Below are 19,026 nucleotides of genomic sequence, written 5' to 3' on the forward strand. Positions count from 1 at the left end.
TTAAATTCCCTTCTAACCCAAAGAGTTTTATGATTCTATATTTCTATTGAAGATATTAAATACTAGAGCAAAAAAGCTTTAGATGTGTTCCAGAGGACAAGAAGGAAAACAGCAGGACCTCTGTACCACTGAAATGGGATAACAATTAAAAATAACAGCTGAGTGATGATTTTGGCCATGTGGCAGAGGCAGGACACTTTGCTACATTACTGCAGTGTCTGTCTCCATATTTAAACACCAAAAATTCATCTGCCTAGGCTCCCATACATCTTGAGATGTGATGTTATGTGGAAAATCATGAACTACGCTGGAATTGGCAGCAGGAGCATGAAGTGAACAAGAAACTGAATATAAGTTAGTAACATATTGTAGTGAAAAGAAATAGTGACAAATTCAGTCACTACTGGTGACTCCTGAAATTTCAGTCCTGGGGTTGATTGTGCTTAGTGTTTTCATCAGAACCCTTGGCAACACTGTTATGGCAACAAGAAATCAGGAGACAACAATTTAAAATGAAATTATCAGAATGTGAGCAACAGGCATGCAAAAAGGGAACTATTAAAATCAATAAAATGCTACAGAATTCTCACTTTATGGTCAGTTATTTGGAAATTATTGAGAAAAACTTAGGAAAACCAGATGGTCATAAAAGGGCAAAAAACATTTCTGCAAAGCAAGTGCAACCATGAGCCTGGCATGTACCACGAAAGTTCCACAAGAGATAATGAAGCATGTAAATTATGCAAAGCATCCGTAAGGTATTAACTGTAATATTTGTGCCAGTCACATTCAGGGTGAAGTCAGACTTGAATCCACATGCAGAAAGTATAGAAGTGTGGTAAGAGAAATGAAAATAATGTCTTGTGACAGGAAAATTTTAAGAGCATGTTCTATTTAGTCAAGCAGAACAAGGGCTGATGAAAGGTTCTCTTTGCCTACAAATCCACCAAGAAAAACTGTGAAAAGAATTGCTTAAGTTTACATACTTGCCAGAAGACTGAGTGCAACACCTATCCCCTTGGTATTCATGCCAGGATCTACAAGGTTTCTAATTATTAGAGCACTGAAGTGTTATCTTTTGATTAGAAGTACTGATGGCAAGAAAATTATCTACTTTTAGGGAGACACTTGCTCAGTTGAAGAAATAAATTATGAGGTTTCTTCCAGCCTTCACTTAGCAGTTCTGCTCTTTGTAGTTATCCTGATGGCTCTACTTCCTCAAATGCAGCAAAACAGGAGAATTCCCAGGTCCAGCACAGGCCTCGGTCTCTTCCAGGAGATGCATCTGTGAAATGTTTGAGAATTTTACAGAGGAATTCTTTGAGGGCTGACAGGAAATCATGGGTTAAGGATTCTGTAAGAGAGGCATGGCACTGAATTCCAGATGGGATGAAGCCATACAGCTTAGTGTAAACAAATAGTTATGATTCCTGTCAAGATCAATTTTTCATCTCCATAAAGCCCAGTTTAATGACATGGCACAGGCACCACTGAAAAACGGGAATATCAGCTTTCCAACAATTTCCCAAAATTGAAAGAGAATCTGTTTTGGCAAAAACAGTACAGTTGTCTACCAAGAAAAACATTTTAGGTAGGTAGTTATGTAAGCAGTAAAAATAAATGTTTTATAAAATGCACCCACAAGGACTTAGAAGTATTAAAAAAAGCCCCCAATAATAATTAACTAGATTTCATGAAGTATGAAACAGCCAAAAATAATAAGCAGTACAGCTGAAGAAGGTGAAGTCATTTCTCCTACTGCATTCTAAAGCTTGACCACCTGGAGAGATTAAAAAAAATATATCCAAAGAATTAATTTTCCTAATATGGGGCACAGTGCAAAATTCTGTCTCTTAACATGACTTCATTTGGCCAAAGGAATGGAATTTTATGGACGCTTAATATGTTTTACAAGTGCTTGATTCTCTGGAACAGCAGCAAACCTTTGGGAAGGCAGATGAAATGAAGGAGCATCTACTACATTTCCTTTGGAGCAAAAAAAAAGCTGGTATTGTCTCCTGAAGAGAAAGTAACATTTTAAATTAAAAGGTAATATTTGTACAAGATCAGGTCCATGAATAAATTCACTCTGGAAACTGAAATTTTCTGAACTTCTGAGTTTCTACAATTGCTTTTTTTAGATAGTGGATCAAGAAGCCTATTTTAAGGTAAAGCTTGGTGGTTTCATTCCCATGACAGGACAAAAACAAACCTTGAGTCAAAACTTCATCTTTGGATGTGCGAATATTAATCTCTGGATATCTGATTGCACTGACATTGTTAACATCACTTTTTTCCTTCACTGACTTAGAGAGTCACCTCACTCAGGATTTAAGTGTTCAGGGCATTGATAATCCAACAGAGACATTTAATGGGAATTAGAATCTGTTCAGCTCTTTCTTCTGCTTTTGATCAGAATGAATTTGGGTCTCATGGAGAAAAATCATTAATCTGATCTGGGGCCTGAAATTTTTCCTCAATCTTTAATTATTGCCTCCAGCTCTGGGGTCTCAGCATGGGAAAGACCTGGAGCTGTTTGAAAGAGTCCAGAGGAGGAACCAGGATGATCAGAGGGAAGGAGCAGCTCTGCTGGGAGGAAAGCCTGAAAGAACTGGAATTGTTCAGCCTGGAAAAGAAAAGGCTTCAGGATGATCTAATTGCAGCCTTCTAGTAACTGAAGGGAGCCTGCAGGGAAGATGGAGAGAGAATATTAACAAGGAGCTGCAGTGACAGCGCAGTGAGGAACGTCTTCAGGTGGATAGAGAGTAGCTTTAGAGTGAATATTAGGAAGGAATTATTTTTCTGGGTGAGGATGCTGAGGCTGTGGCACAGGGTGCCCAGAGCAGCTGTGGCTGCCCCTGGATCCCTGGAAGTGTCCAAGACCAGGCTGGATGGGGCTTGGAGCCACCTGGGACAGTGGAAGGTGTCTGACCATGGCAGGGATGGAATGAGATGAGCTTAAAGGTCCCTCCCAACCCAAACCAATCTGTGTTTCTGTGACACTGAAGTTCAGATGCTTGGTACATAAGAATGCTGTCTAGTGTTGCTGGCTAAGAATCACATAAGTATTAGAAAACAGAGCTTTTATTATTAGAAAACAGAGGTATTTTGGATATCAGTATCAGAGGTTCTCTCGTGCGTCTCAGAAACTTCCTCAGCAGCTCTTTCCTTCGGGTTTGTGCTGACTCCCTGTGGTCGTTCTGGTGATGGAAACACCGTTTGTGAAGCCGACAGCGAAATCAGGAGCAGGAGCAGCACCGCCCTTCTTTCTCCGCCCTCGGGGCACCGGCGGCGGGGATCGCACATAAAGCACACCGCGGGTGTTCAGTGTTGGAGAGATGCCATCAGATGCCACCGCACCGCTGCAACTTCGCGTGGAGCACATCCGAGCGTCACCCAGCGACGCTGCGGAGCTGCGGCCGCGTCCCGCCCCGTTCCTGCGCCCGTCCCGCCCCTTCCCCCGGATGCGGGCCGGGATGGCGCTGCCCACCCCGCGCTACGAGCACCTGGGCCCGCGGGGGCCCTTTCGGGACGTGTACGAGCCGGCCGAGGACACCTTCCTGCTGCTCGATGCGCTGGAGCGGGACGCGGACAGCCTGCGGGAGGCTCGGTGCGGCAGGGCGGGCACGGGAGCCGGGAGGGGAGAGCTGAGCGGGGATTGCTGGCACAGGGGATGTTAAAGCCATTGGAGAGCTCCAGAGGGGCTGCGGACATGGAGAACAGGCTGAGGGTGCTTGGCTTCCTCAGCCCGGAGAAGAGGAAAGCTCGTCGCTGTCTGCAGCTTTCTCATGAGAGGCAGCAGAGGAGCCAGCGCTGGTCCTGCTCTGTGTGAGCTGAGGGAATGGCCTGAAGCTGTAGGGAAGAATTAGGGTTGATATCAGGAAAAGGTTCTTCTCCCAGAGGCTGGTGGGGCTCTGGGGAAAGCTCCCCAGGGAATGGTGACAGCAGCATCCTGACAGAGCTCAGAGAGTCTTTGGACAGGGATGCACAGGGCAGGGTTGTTGGGGTGTCTGTGCAGGGCCAGGGGTTGAATTGGATGATCCTTGGGGGTCCCTTCCAGCTCAGGATGTTCTGTGATTCTGTACTTCAATGTGTTTGGGAGGACAGCATATTCTATAATGCTGTCTTGACCAATCCTGTGTCTGTTACAAACTAAAGTCATCCAGAGTGTTCTTTCTTCAGAGTCGAGATCTGCCTTGAAATAGGATCCGGATCTGGTGTGGTTTCAACATTTGTGGCTTCTTCTATCCTTGGACCCGGTGCACTGTACATGTAAGTATAACAGCACCTAAACTATTGCATGCAATAATAAAGGATGCCTAGCCCAGGATGCTTAGCCCTCTCATTTTTACATTTTAGAAACTATTCTTTTCTCAATTCTATAGATACATAAATCAAGGCAAAGAGAGCCTGTTGAGCATTTCTGAGCTTACAGTGCAGCCTGAATGATTTACTTCAGGTTCTGTAGTAAATGAGTGGTGCTGTGACTAGAAATCCATTTTCTCATTTCTCAGACAAATTAATAAACCTACACTTGTGTTTGCTGGGTTTAATCCTTGTGGGTCCCTTTTAACTTGGAATATTCTGTGATTCTATAAACTAGCTTGTGGTCCATAAGGTTAAACTTCCAGGTACAGTAGCCTATAACTTACGCTTTGTAATATTTCCCTTTTAGATGCACAGATATCAACCCCATGGCAGCTTACTGTACCCAGGAGACAGCTCTGCTGAACAATGTTCACCTGCAGCCTGTCATCACTGACTTGGTAAGAGAGAGGTTTCAAGGGTATCTCTTTCATGGTTTTTATAATTTTTTAATACTTATTGGAGATCATGGAGTCACACAATAGTTTGGGTTGGAAGGGACCTCTGGACATCACCCACTGCCAAAAAATCCCAACCAACTACTCAAGCTATAAAATTCAAAATTAAGCTCTAAGAATTCATTGTATTAATTAAATAAATCTGTAGATTTAGTTTGGAAAGCGCTGGATGAGGAATTCTATAGTGGCCTGACATTATTATAGACCTTTGTCTAAAGTTATGCAGTTCTTGGTTCTCAACCTTTTCTGATTTGATTAGAACTTTTGTCTGTTGTTACCTTTAGTTTCTTACAAAATTTGATATAAAGAAAAGCTAATTTTTTTCTTTAACCCTTTTATATGTTTATAAAAGCGAATGTAGGTAGGCCACAATAAATGGGATTTAAAATAGCTGAACAACTGAACTATGTAACCGTACTTTTACAAAACATTTGCACTCTTCATGTTCCCAAAAAGAAACCCCACACAATCATCAACTTCACCTACAGGTCAAAGGATTATCCCCAAGATTAAATGGGAAGGTTGATCTGCTGCTGTTTAACCCACCATATGTGGTAACACCTTCTGAAGAGGTAGGAAAATTTTGAAATACACATTAAAAAGAGTGTTGCTACAGTCTGTTGTTGTGACAATTCTGTCATTCTGTTTTCTGACAATCTTTGCTTTCCTTCTTCCTAGGTGAAAAGCCAAGGAATAGAGGCATCCTGGGCTGGGGGCAGACAGGGCAGAGAAGTCATGGATAGACTTTTCCCACTAGTACCAGACCTTCTTTCACCAGGAGGATTATTCTACTTGGTCACAATTAAAGAAAATAATCCAGGTGAGCACTGTCCTTGGACGTTCAAACGGGCCAAAGCAGGTTTAATATGGTATAAATCAAAATGTTAATCACAGCTAGACCAAAAATGCAAGCAAATTTATAAAAACTAAGAACTCCCCAAGCTAGTTTGGAAAGTGAAAGTGTGTGGGACCCCAGCAGCTCTGCAGGAATTCAGTTCCAAGCCTGAGAGATGGATTAATTAAATCTGAATTAATTAATGATGCCAGGCCAGTTCTTTCTTATGGAAGAGAATGGTGGTGTTAACTGAAAAGGCTTAGTGGGAAATGTGATATCTTTCATTTTACAGGTATAGAGAAAATATTTGGAATTGTTTCTTCTGATCTAATGCTTGATGGCCACAAGTTATCATGTAATGTCAAGATTATTCTTCACACTTGATTTATTAGGCAGCTTTTGTGAGAAGGCATTACAAATTTCACTTTGTCCTGCAGTTCATACAGAATTCTAGCAAAACACTAAACTTCAGTTTCTAAGTTGTGAGTTTGGTTGGAGATTATTTTGCATAAAACTTTTTGCCTGAAAGAGTAGGAGGACAGAGTTTATAAACTTTGCTTGACAGCTTGGCAGATATTTTAGAATTATTTTCTATAACCAATTTCAACTCATTTGTAAACACTGCACTTTGCATTGCAGATGAAATTCTGGAAACAATGAAGAAAAGTGGCTTAAAAGGCACACGAGTGCTTTCCAGGCAAGCAGGACAAGAGATGCTGACAATCCTCAGATTTAGGAAATCTTGATGACTTTTCTTCACCTGCCAGGTAGTAGGCATGAAGAAAATTGAACACAGAGTTGTCAGTTGGTAAACACTGAAGTGAATGCAATCTGCCCTTTGTTAATGGCAGGAACTTACTCATACAAGCAAAAGATCAAGAAAGAAACTAACCCAAAAACTGAGCTAGGGAACAAAATATCAATGGGTGATAATGATCTGATATCCTCTGACATAACCAATGGCACACACCAGAGAGTCTCACTTCTACAAGCCACGCACACGTATCAATTTTAATTTGTAGTCTTCAGTTGTCATTGGTCAGAACCAGGATCATTTGACACCATCAGCATTCACCACAAACTGCAAATTTACAAGCAGCAGCATTAAGGTATCCTTCTGTTGGCTTAAAAAGTTCTTTCCTCTCCCAGGATCAGCGTTCTCAGCACGGATCATTTGGCCTTGACTAAGGACCAGAGTCCTCCACGTCCCTCTGACCTTCAGAGAAGAAGAAAGAGCCTGGTTAAAATACACAGATGCTCAGAGTTCAGCACAAAAGCATTTGGAGGAAGTTTGGATCAGGGCACAGATGGAAATACAGTGGCACTTTATACAATGCAAAATGTGAAGGCAGAGTTAGGAGTTGTTTCACTTGTTCTCACATAGCTGTGAGAGTTTTACTACTCAGGGTACTGAACTTCTCATCTCTTCCGACACATGTTCCAGCAGCAGATAAGGAGGATTCTCCAATTCTTCAGTCCCTTGTTATGAGCACAACAGCTCTGCAACCCATTAGATACCTTCCCTCAGCTTCAGAGGTGGCTTCTCAAGGAATGATGGAAAATTTTATTTTAGTCATTTTACATATTTATATTGCCATTGGGAATTTTTTTGAGGAATGCAATTTTGCAAATAGAAATTTAATTTTAGTCCTTTTCACTTATTCCCTCCCATTTTAAAGAAACACTAATGTAGATTTTCTGGTGTACACTGGAGGGTTTTCTGGGGCTCTCATTGTTTTGTCTGTGGACACAAAGCTTAAATAAGTTGGCTTCAACTCCCAGCTTACTTTTGAGCAAAATAAAAACCAAACGAGTTTAGAAGGGGTAAGATGGAAGTGCATAAAAGAAAAAATCCCATCATGGTTCTGTAGAGACTGACTTGCAAGAGTTTTGTGTAATGCTCCTATAAAGATTATTTTGATATTTGTAATAATCTGTGTCATTTTAGCAGTGCTTTATCACAGGAGGGTACTGGGCACAGTGTAGTCCTCACATCAGTCCAAATTAGCACAGCCTCTTACTCAAAAACTTTTAGAGTTGAAAGTGGGATGATAATTAAATGTGGTTAAGCAAAATAATTGCAGATACACTGTCAAATTAAGGATATTTTGGCTGCAGACTGGACCTAGAGCTTGTAGGATTTCCAGATTTCAAGCTCAGGTTTCAATGCTACCAAAACCTTTGGCCATGGTTCAAAAGTACTTTGTCCTCAGGTGCTGGAGTTGTTATCTGGCCAGTTACTGAATATTTCTCACTTATTATCATTATCATCCTCTTCAGTTAAATTAGGAGGCTCTGCTATGGTAGTGAAATAAGACCCATTGTCTGCAGGGTGCACTGAGCACTGCTTTGGCTTCTGTTCTCCACCTGTACTGTTTAATAGCTACAGACAGGTTTAATTATGAGGCCACATCTTAATGTAAATTTAATAATTGCTCTGAGCCAGCATTACCTGAGGAATCTACAGGATTATCCTTTTTATCAACATGACTGGAGAAACCTTTATTGTCTGGGCATTGGAAAGAGAAGGTGATCCTGAGAGTCTAAAAAACATCTGTCCTTCTCTGGCTCCTGTCTCCCCTCACAGAGTAATGAACAAAGCTGCAGGGTTTTTTTTGCTTTTTGAAAGGTGTTCCTGCCCATGAGGTTTTGATTTTACAAGAAGCAAGATAGCAGAGAAGAAGGATACAAAGCTGGATTTTAAACTTCTTCAGTGCTTCTGCATGACTTAAATTCAACATCAATCCATTAAGAAGTTGAAAAAATTCACTATTCACACAATAATCTGCACTGTAAGGGATGATTGTTTCTGCTGTTTGTTCTCAGGATCTTCATAAGGACAAGTAATTTGGATTTTGTGTGTTTCTTTCTTAGCATGTCTTTAAGATTTTTTTCCCTAAGAATTTTTAAGACATTGAAGCACTTAGCTGAACCTTCCCAAAAACTTTTACCTATGCAAAGTTTCTTCATAAAGTTAGAACCAAATTGAAAGCAAACAGGAATTTTGTATATAGCAATTGTCACCTCTGCTTATGATGGAAATGCTTACCAAAGTCTAAATTATCAAGTGTTTTTTCCAGAATAATATTTTGGAAAAAATAATGGAACAACTTTCTGAAATGCTATGTTTGGATTTCTTTTTTCTGTCAAAAATTTTGTGTGCAGATGGAGTGATCAGGAGAATCCTACTGATGTAGGATGAGGAGGTGAAAAAGCCTGACAAAAGCTCCAATCCAGCCTAAATGGGAAATATTTATGGAAGAGAACACCTTGAGTGTAACTGCACACGCAGCAGGGCTCCTCTTAAGCCAAACCACTTCTACCACAAATTGCATTTTTGTGCACTGAAGACACCTGGTGGCTGCATCCACAGCCAGCTCTGACAGAAAAATTGGTTATTCAGGGAAGTTTTTCTCTTGTGGAGACTTAATTACCCCCTTGAGCCATTCTATTTTTATGATATTTTTAAGATACAAAGAGATATTTTCAATCTCCAAATGGTAATTTAGATTTTTAAATTTTGTTTTTTAACTCAGTCCATGGATTTGAGATACTGCAAGAGTATAGTTTTGCTTTAAAAGCATGTTTCAAGGTATAGTAAAAGCTAAATAAAGATAAAATAAGTATTTTCAAGGTAAGGAATGAGAGTCCTAAACTATAATTAGGAAAGGGAAATGGCAGGAAAAGATGTCACCATTGTGTGTAATAACTCTGTAACTTCTTTGTTGAATCCTAAGAGATATCAGGTATTTAAAAACCCTCAGTGCAATTGAATTCAAAGAACCTCTTCCATTTAAACACAACTAGAACAGTTCTCTGTATTAGATATTATTTTGGAGGAAAAGGCTCCAAAGACATGGGGTGAATTTCAGACCTGAGGATTGCTATAAATAGAAACTTTACCTGATTCAGTCCCCTTTGTCAGGGCTGTTGCTACTTGGCTGAAGGCAAGTGAAAAGAAAAACCCAGCCATAATCTATGCAATGTTCTTTCTGTCCCACCTCAGTTTTTCTTCTGACAAGAAGAAAAAGACCAAAGTTCTATTTTTGGGGCTGCATTTTTCCTGTTTGCAGGAAACCACAGGGTGAGACACAGCGTTCTGAGAGTGGGCTGCAGGAAGTCTGCTGCAAATTACCTTTTAACACTGCGTGAAGGAGGTTTTAGTGCCTTAAAGGAGCAGCCATGTTCCAGTGTCCCATCAGCTCCTTGCCTGTCACTGGTGGTCTCAGAGCTCAGGATTTGCTGCTGCACCAGCCAAGGTAGCCCCTGCAGTTTTACTCCTGTAATTCCCTGTTAGAGGAGGCGTCAGCTCCTTCGTTTTGATGCAAGCCCTTCACAACATGAGATTCTTTGCATCTCCCCGCTTTGCCTCAGCAGTTTCAGTTTCAGGAGGTGAGCTGAGCCTTGTTAAACCAAAGCACACATCTTGAGCCAGGTTCTGGATTGTAGGCCCAGCTTGGGTGCTCTCAGGAGCGGGCTCAGTTCATTCTGCCCAGAGCTGGTTAAAGCTCCACTTGGGGGACTTTTGTCTGTAAAACACTTCCCTAAGTGCAGCCATGGGTATTGTAGCTGTTGGATTTGTCTTGGAGTAATGACAGGCTTCAGAAATAAGGGGAGGGAGGAAGCAATTTCAAGCTAATTATAGAAGAATTGAGGTGAGAAAATGTCAGTTACTGCAGTGAAATTCAATGCTGAATTGGAGCTATTTTGTACACTGGAGGACAGATTAAAAAAACACTTGAGGTGAACCAATATACAAACCCCTCCTAAAAACCTCTCAAGTCCCTAAATACTTTTCTGTCCGCTCTGAACAGAAGTACTGAACAGTACTTTCACCTGAGCTGCAGCAGCTCTGTAGTCCAACTCTCGTCCTGCACTTTGTGCTTCCACCTGAGATGTGCTTGGAGATATGAAAGCGGTGGCTGCACAAGGCACAAATTCCAAACCCCTTGTAAAAAAAGTGGTGGGGTGAGGAAAAAAAAAAGCAGAACTGTCAGAGATTCTCCTTCAGCCTATGCAAATAAAAAATGTCAGACCTAATTATCAATATCACTGTGGCCTGAAAGCTGTGTGTACTTGATCCTGCTGCATCCTGGATATGGACTGAATGCCTTGATTCAGTTAAAAAGGTAAAATGTCACCATCAGAATTTAGCATGGCCTAATTACTGAACTTTAAATATTTGCTTCACCAGGTTCTGCATCAGCTTCTACAGAAACCCTGACTGATACATTGATTTTGCAAGTGTGCATGTGCTGTTTCATACACAAATTGTCCACACAAGAAAATTTTACAAAGGGTATGTTTATTTCTATTCTGCTTTTCCATTTCACAACAAAAAGCACTTGATCTTAATGTGCTGTGACCTGGAAATGACTGAAAATGAGAAAATGATGGTTCATAAATTCATCAGTCAAGAGGTTGCCTGAATTTATCATTGATCCATCCTCAGATGTCAAGACAGGTCAGAATTCAGGAAAAGAAATGTGTAAACAATCAAACCCACACTTGATGATAATTTTTGATGGGTTGATGTTATTTGCTCAATTTTCATGAAGTCCCCAAGGGAGAGAAATAAAACTGTGACCTTTTTGGATTCTTCCACATTGCAGAAGCCCTTCCTGCAAAGATCTGAGGCCTTGGGTAGCTGCAAGATCCTGTACTACAAATGGTTTACTGCAGTGTCAAAATGTACAAAAATCATTCCACCTGGTATATTCACTTGGAGCAGAAGGCATCATTAGGGAATTTCTGTCACCATGAAGAAAATCAGGAGTGACAGGAAGCAGAGGTTTTGTATAACCAGTCCTGAAACACTCAGTGTCATTGCACAGGTAAATCAACCAAATGCTTTAATATCTGATGTTACCTTAGGCTACAGCAGCAGCTCCTTAAATTTTCCTGTCCCCATCCATTTTTGTGTCTTATATTACACCACTCTATGGGAACTACCACAAGTTCTTAATCCACTTGATTGGTAAAATAAGAGATTATGCATAAGTTCCATAAAAAAAGGAATGCCTTTATTTTTTTTTAAAGAGACCGTTTTTTCATTACCAAGTGAAAACTTTACAATGTAAAGTACTTCTCTTCAGTATTGTTTTAATATAAAAACTTAAATCACTTACTCTGGTCTTACTGTTCCTACAGGAAGTCTTGTGGCACTGCAGGACCCGGGTTTCTTCAGCCTCACTCTTGTATCTAATCATAAGTTCATGACTTATTTTTTTAAATAAAACCATTTCTGTGGCCACTCACCATCAACAAAACATCCCTACCACCAAAACAAAAATAAAGCATCTTCATCAGACCAAAAGAGACTAAACTCTAACAGCACTATTACAGTGAGAAACTTTGTTAAAATAAAAATATTTTGAAAGTTAGACACGACTTTAAAATTGTACAAAGACAACAAGCACTCAAATTACACAGAGTAAGTAGCAGTGAGTACAATGTGAATGCAACAACAGTAAGCCTTGCCTCTTTTTGTATGTAAATATAAATAGAGATTATCCTTGCCAAACTTCCAGCTTTTTTTTTTCTTTTTTCCTGAAAATCAGCTCATTATGCTGCAAAAGCTAACAGGGAGCACCTCACTCTTCAGTTCAACAGAATTGCTAAAAGGGGCTCTGGCTAAACCAGCCTGTCTATCATGAGAATATCCCATACTGTGCAGAACAAGTTTCTCTCTCCACTGAAAAATGATTCCCTTTTATTATGCTGAATGCTTCACCTTCCCATGGGACCAGCCAAATTACAGGCTTCAAAATTATTAAAAATTCTGAAGCTTGCTCCTGTTTTTTCAAGAACATGCAAGGTGAAACTATCATGGTGTGTCCATGTAAGGAGCCACACAACAGAGAATGCCACTGTTTCTGTTTTACTCTTTGCAGCTTTTGTTTCAAGAAAAGTACTTGGGAGTAATTTCAGCTAACTTGGCTAAATTAGTTTTTAAGTATTGGTCAGAGAAGAAAATATTTATTTTAATTTTTTTTCGGTTACATTTAGAGTTCAAATATATTCCTAAAACCACAGGGCAGAAAGTATCCCTTAGAGCTTGTCTGCACATTTGGATATAAAGTGAAAAGCTGACACTGTTACCATGCTCCCTTTACTTCTGAAAGTTTTCTTTTTTACAGGAAATACATTCTTGCACAAGAAATTAATCCCCCATGGAGACTGTTCAAACAACTCCATTACAGCCTCAAAACTAGGATTTCGTTATTCCTTAGGTTTAGATAGATGAGAAAACTTCTGCTGTAAATCTTCCCTAAGATGAACAGCAGTTAAAATAAACTTATGTTTTATCCATCTGCAGCCATACTGGCAAAATCATGTTCTGAATTAGAGTGTTTGCAGGACTGTTTCATGACAGAATGCAATCACCTACTCATATTTTCTCTAAAAAATGCCTTGATAATGTGGGTTATGCTCATGATTTTAAACTTATTCATTCTTTCTAGATTACCTGGAAGTGCTTTATTTTTCATAGCTTTACTCCATTATTATTGTTTGTTTCAATGGATCAACATCTTGATTTTCAAAAAAGCTTGAAAGCTTATTGTGGCTTTATTTTTAAATGAAAATATCCTATTATTAGGACAGCAGTGTCCTGCAAGTCCATTACATTTGCCAATTGCTTCATTTTTATGTAAAACTGTTAATTTGAAAGCAACTTGATTTTTTTTCTTCTTTTTTTTCCAGTTATGCAGGAACCTATTTAATGTTCCCATGAAGCATTCAAAATGTCTGTCAGTCTGTCAGTCAAGGGAAGAACACACAGCATCTAATCCTATATGAAATTGTTTTGGGGTGTAGCCTGGAAAATCCCATGTTAGCAAAACTGAGTGAACTGGCCCAAATTCCTTTTGCCCATCCCATTTCTCTAGCTGCTTTTCTTTTCTCAATATCCCATTATTCTCCATTTGCTTCAATTCTAAGATAGCATTGCTGAGGTTTCAATAAAGATTAAAAGTTAAAGCAAGGATGTTGTTTCACTGTAAGGAAACAGTGAGAAAATACTTTCAGTTCTTGTCAGGACAGAAAAGGCTATTGGCAGTTTACCTTTCACTTGGCTTCAAAAGATTTATTAAACAGTTCTAGCCCAAGGCAGTTAAGGATTTTAAGGTAAACCCAAGCTTGTGCAATAAAAAATGATATTTAGGAAGGCATATCTTGATCTCTAAGATTAGATTAAAAAGTTGCTACTGTTATTTCTGCCTGAAGTCCTAGACCAGCAGTGGGCTGAGCACCCCTGGACTGATGCACATGGGTAGAAAACCTTCTGCTTTTTAGCTTTGTCCATTTATTCCAGCAGGTTTCACAGCAGGACATGAAACACAAGTGCATTTCTGCAGACTAATTGCACAAAAAAATAGTTGTTACCAAGTATCTATGTCTCAGCCCAGCAAAGGAGACTGCTCTGGATACAGGTGCGAAATAGCTCTAAACCCAAAATAATCTGGTTATTTTGTCTCTTTTCATCAATTCTTGGTATCACTGTAAATAAGCTGCTGTGAAACTCTGCTGGGGAAGGCAGCTGGACAACAGGCTCCACCCTCAGGAGCTAAAGCATCCTTATGCCATTGTACCCATGGAGAGGGAGCATTCCTGTGCCCCCAGGAGATGCAGGCACCTGTCTGAACCCAGAGCATCTCCAGGAGATCTAGAGCAGGCAGAGGTCAGTTGTATTCCAGCACTTTGCACAGTACTCCCTCATTTCATTCCAAACCTTTATGGAACATTTGTGTTAGTGAACTATTTGGCATCATCATTTGGACTAGCTTAGCAACTATTAACTAGATTTTGGAGAGAGTAACATGATTTAAATTCTTCAATTTCCCATTTTGCTTTCTGCCAGTGCAATAGATGTGGCTGTGGCACAGAGTAAGAAATACAGGTCTGTAATTCCCTTATAAGTTCAAAGTGTATCTGCCTTCCTACTTGTGTTTACAAGTACTGAAGGACCTTGGCAGTAACTGTTTTGTTTTAATCACTTCACCTCCCTTGACTGAAAGGCTGATGATGAGGCCAGATGTGTAAAGGACCTTCAGGGAAAGATGGAGCAGCCTCTTCTCCTGTGCACAATGAAAAAACTTCCCAACTCCTCAGTTTAGTGCCTCTACCATCCCCAATTTAGATTTAGCTTAGTCCTGCTAGTAGGAAAAAGGCAGTAATCTCTGCTAAGAACTTGGTCCAGCATAAGTTTCACTTGACAGCAGCTGCACTGCAAACCACACTCAGTTACTGGTTTGTCTACTCAGCTTTCAAATATTGGCACTGAAGTGGAAGGGGGCATGTGAAACCAAGACAAAGGAACGGTGATGTTAGAAAAGCAGACATGGCAAACCTGCAGAACTCCCAGCCTTATGAGAATAGTGGAGTTCAGAGGTCAGTACAAGAGACTGGCTGGTTAAGCTGGATAATGAATACATCCACAGTTGCACCAAACAGCATAAGAGAGAGTTCTAGAAGAAAAATGTTTCCTGTTTCAAAACGTAAACCAAGCTTGAATAGAAAGTTGCAATAGTCCTCCCCCAACAGAGCAGTGATACTTTAACTAACCATCCTAGAGCTTCTTGCATTCCAAAGGTGCAACCCCTCTTCTTGGTCACTCAGGGACAGGATACTGGACACAGCAATCCACTGCCACGAGCAGCAATCCCTACCACACCGTCTTCTTGGATGCACTGTGAGCTGGGGTCCTCCATTCAAGTGCCTTTTTCTCAGCCTCAGTTACAGCTGGACTGAACAGAGATCAGGTGTATGCCAGGGATGCTCCCTACATTCCTCATGAGCTCTACATCGGCGCAGCTCCGAAGTCCACAGCAGGGTTAGCAACAATCTGTGGTACACCGCTAAGGTCAGGAGTAGATTGTCATTTCTACAAGAATACAAAATAGCTTGTAAAATCAATATGTAACACTGTATATATGCATGAATATAAAAATAAACCACACCATCAATATGTAAAACTTCACAACAAGGATGAAAACTGTTCTCTTCTCAACGGTCTTCAGTGTTGATGAGCTGGTTCTCATTGTCATAGCCATCAGGCAGATAGGCTTTCCTTAGCTGCTCCGACTTGGGTATGGAGCTGCCGTTCTTAACGTAGCGGGACAGGAAGGCCCGCACGGAGGGGTGGTCGGCCTTCTCCAGGGGGATGTTGGCCTCCAGGCACATTTTCACAAAGTCCTGGATCACGCTGCTTTTCTCTGTCTGGGCAGCGCTGTTGCACTGCAGGGAGGCAGTCAGAGTCCTTTGCTTCTTCCTGACGTTCTGCTCCTCGAACTCCGCCTTCCTCTTGGTGTGCGTTTTGGACTTGAGGTGGTCGTTGATGGCGGACTTGCGGACGTGGTTGAGCACCACGTTGCAGGAGGTGCAGAAGAGCTTCCCCCCGTCCTCGTGCAGCTCGCTGCCGAACTCGGTCACGCGGTCCTGGGGCGTCACGTACAGCGCGGTCTTGGAGCGGTTCCGCGATGGCGCCGACTTCACCCCGAACCGCTCCATGGCAGAGCTGGGGAGCAAACAAGAGTTCATTCAGTGTGCAGCCTGCTGACACCTGAAATGTCATTAGCTGCATGTTAGACACGTTTGTGACACTGCTAGTGAAAGGATTTTAATCTGCAAGTCCAGTTAAATGGGAGAATGAAGTTCCTTCGCTTCCACTCTTTTTTGGTTTGGTTTTTAGATTTATAATGAGGAGTGGTTTTTGTTATTTGGGTTACTGTAGGGGGATAGAATATAAGAAAATAAAGATAGTGCAGAAAGTAATCTTACCCCTAAGGAGTTGCAGCTGGGCCAATTAGCAAAGATTAGGACCAGGCCTGACTTTAACAGGCCACAGCTGTAACCAATGAGAAGAAGAGTGCTATAAAAGAGTGGGGTGGGCCATTGAGAAAGGGGCTGCAGTCTGATGGGTGCTGTGTGGAGAAGAAAGGCTCAGTGCTCTGAGAGCTGCCCAGGAGAAACACCAAGCAGGTATGATACTTTTGTGATAAGGAGACAGCAGTATGGAACTCCTGTGATAAGAAAATAACAGGTTACTGTAGGAGTCTTTGGACTTTTAGTATAAGATTTTTATTAATGTGGTGAGAGTTTTTTTTCTATTTGATTTTTTATAGTATGTATTGTGAATCTGTTAAGATTGTGGTGGATATACAGGTGTAGTTATAAGGTATTAGATTGTAATTATAGAAAGTGGTTTTTAATAATTGTTTGAAGTTATCCTCATACCACTAATATTGTGGTGACTCAACAGAACCTTCAAAACCCCATTTGTTAATCACTTAAAGTCAAACAAAAACACTTTTTGCTTTTCTTGAAGAGCCTTTTTTATCCTTTAAACTTTAGGCACAACGATATTTTCTTCTTAGCATTTTCAACATATTTGACAGTCTCTTCATTATGTTGAATCAGTGTTTTCTTGTGTGTTTTGTCCATATCAAGCAAGAAAAACATTAGTGTCACTTTTTAAAAGCCAGTAACCCCCAACAAAAAACAACCCCAAAACCAAACCAGAGCTTGTTTGGAAGCAGCCCTGGTTTTTAAACCACAGCTATAAGATTAAAGCTGGACCTTAGAGCAAGTAATTTTGTCACTGCTGGAACAGCCTAATGGGAACACAGAATTACATCTATTGCAATGCAAAATAAGAAATTGTTTAAAGAGTTTAGAGTGATGCTAAACCAAGAGGTTTAGCATCACTCTAAACTAGACCCTGTCACCAAAGCCGGCAATAACCCAGTGAAGTGCTCTGAAATTAAAATGACCTGTGTCCTTTTGTTGTTGAGGTATGGAGTTTTCAAAGTAAAGTTGAAGTCAAGTAACAGCTTTGTTCAGCTTTGAGGTTTTCTGAGCAAAATTAATGGTCACCACATTAGCTACCGATTTCCTTAAAATAACCCCTAAAAGGCAACAATGTTTGTTTCAACTCTCCTGGTACCTCCAAATGTACTTCTCTGTACTTGTTTTCTTTTGTTACCCAGTTTGCTGTAGCAATATTAAAAAAAAAAAGGTTGTGTAGAGTTTCTGCTGTCCAGAATGGGTTTTGCCCACCCTGGAACTAAAGGAATAGAGAATTGTCTTCAACACTGCCTTTTTTTTCTTAAGCCATTGCTACAAGAAGAGATTACAAGCTTCTGCAAAAAAAGGAAACAAAGATCTTGGTATTAGCTACTTTCCTCGTGAAGTTTGTTTGCTCTCACTGTGGCTTTGCAGACCCGTAAATCTTAGTCTGATACAATGATAAACAAACTTTATCCAGCATCAATGTAACCTTCTTTTTTTTGTTGCTTTGTATATGAGCTTCATAAGCAACCATTTGCTGAAATCAAGCAGAAAGCAAATCCTAACCCAACACAAACTTGTTGCTTTGGCTTCTGAAACGCCAAAAAAACTTCCCCCACCAAACCAGGTGTTTGTAGTGCTACTGCAGCAAAATCTCTCGGGGTTCTGAGAGCAGCAGAACACAGGATTTTTGGAAGGCCTATTTTTTGTGGGGATATCAAGTTTTGGCGTGTTTGCTTGCAGGGTGCTGCTGCCTCCCCCTCGGGGTGCCCACGGATCCGCGCTCCGGGCGAGGCGGCGGCTCCGGGGTCCGGGCTGTGGCCGCTGTCACCGCACCGGAGCCGCGGGGAGAGGAGCACAGCGAGTCTGGCTCTCCAGGCGCCGGGCGGGTTCCGCCCGGGGACCGGGACCATCACTCGGTGCGTTCCTCGTCCCGGAACGTCCCCCGGGCTGCCGGCGCCGTGTAAAACGCGCGGAGCCCGGCCCGGCATAGCCCAGGCCCCGCGGCGGCGGCCCTTCCCCGCAACGCGGGTGTTTCCCGGGCGGCCCCGCAGCCTCCTCCCCACGCGCGGACCCGCCGGCCCCGTGCCGGGCACCATTACCCGCAGAGGCCGCGCCGCCCGCCCGGGGCCGTCCCGGGGCTGCTCCGCCGCCGCCGCTCCGCGCTGGGCCCCTGCCGGGCCGGGCCGGACGCGCCGCTCCACCGCAGCCGCACGGCCCCGCCCACCCCGCCGGGCCGCCCCCGCCGCCGGAAGTCAGTCGCTGATTGGTTCGCCGCGGAGATGGGCAAGGTTTGGGCCCAATTACGAATGGGAAATGGGCATGAGAGCGCTGATAGAGGCGTGCGCCGGCCAATCAGAGCGCGGGCGGCTAAGCTAGGCGGGCGGGCGGCTGCGGAGGGGGGGCGTAGCAGACGGGGGGTGCAGCCAGTGGAAAGGCGGAACTGAAGTAACGACGAGACTTTTCCACCAATCGCAGTGCGCTTCTGAAAAAGGGGCGGACCCAGAGGTAAGCTGCGCGTTGATTGGCAGGTAAGGCAGACCAATGGGAGTGCGGCACGGCGGGGGCGTGGCCGGACGC

General features: G+C 42.2%; 2 protein-coding genes across 4 annotated transcripts; one reads left to right on the plus strand and one right to left on the minus strand.

The window, feature by feature from the left end:
• Positions 1–3,331: 3,331 nt before the first annotated feature.
• N6AMT1 (N-6 adenine-specific DNA methyltransferase 1) lies at positions 3,332–8,511 on the plus strand. Of its 3 annotated transcripts, XM_064728010.1 has the most exons (7): positions 3,332–3,610; positions 4,183–4,272; positions 4,676–4,766; positions 5,312–5,395; positions 5,502–5,643; positions 6,298–6,425; positions 6,808–8,511. In XM_064728010.1, the coding sequence occupies exons 1-6, from the start codon at positions 3,339–3,341 to the stop codon at positions 6,402–6,404; spliced, it is 786 nt and encodes a 261-aa protein (XP_064584080.1). In that variant the 5' UTR covers positions 3,332–3,338; the 3' UTR covers positions 6,405–6,425; positions 6,808–8,511. The 3 variants fall into 3 exon arrangements, with proteins under 3 accessions (XP_064584080.1, XP_064584070.1, XP_064584091.1); XM_064728000.1 differs by having other exon boundaries at positions 6,298–8,511; XM_064728021.1 differs by lacking the exon at positions 5,312–5,395 and having other exon boundaries at positions 6,298–7,586.
• A 4,128-nt stretch (positions 8,512–12,639) lies between these two features.
• Positions 12,640–18,637, minus strand: CGGBP1 (CGG triplet repeat binding protein 1). The gene is made up of 2 exons (XM_064728060.1): positions 18,549–18,637; positions 12,640–16,174 (listed from the first exon to the last, which is right to left on the minus strand). Exon 2 carries the CDS (start codon positions 16,165–16,167, stop codon positions 15,664–15,666), a length of 504 nt encoding a protein of 167 aa, XP_064584130.1. The 5' UTR covers positions 16,168–16,174; positions 18,549–18,637; the 3' UTR covers positions 12,640–15,663.
• Between the last annotated feature and the right edge of the window lie 389 nt (positions 18,638–19,026).

The sequence above is a fragment of the Zonotrichia leucophrys genome, chromosome 1, assembly GCF_028769735.1.
Source record: "Zonotrichia leucophrys gambelii isolate GWCS_2022_RI chromosome 1, RI_Zleu_2.0, whole genome shotgun sequence".
NCBI classification, from domain to species: domain Eukaryota; kingdom Metazoa; phylum Chordata; class Aves; order Passeriformes; family Passerellidae; genus Zonotrichia; species Zonotrichia leucophrys.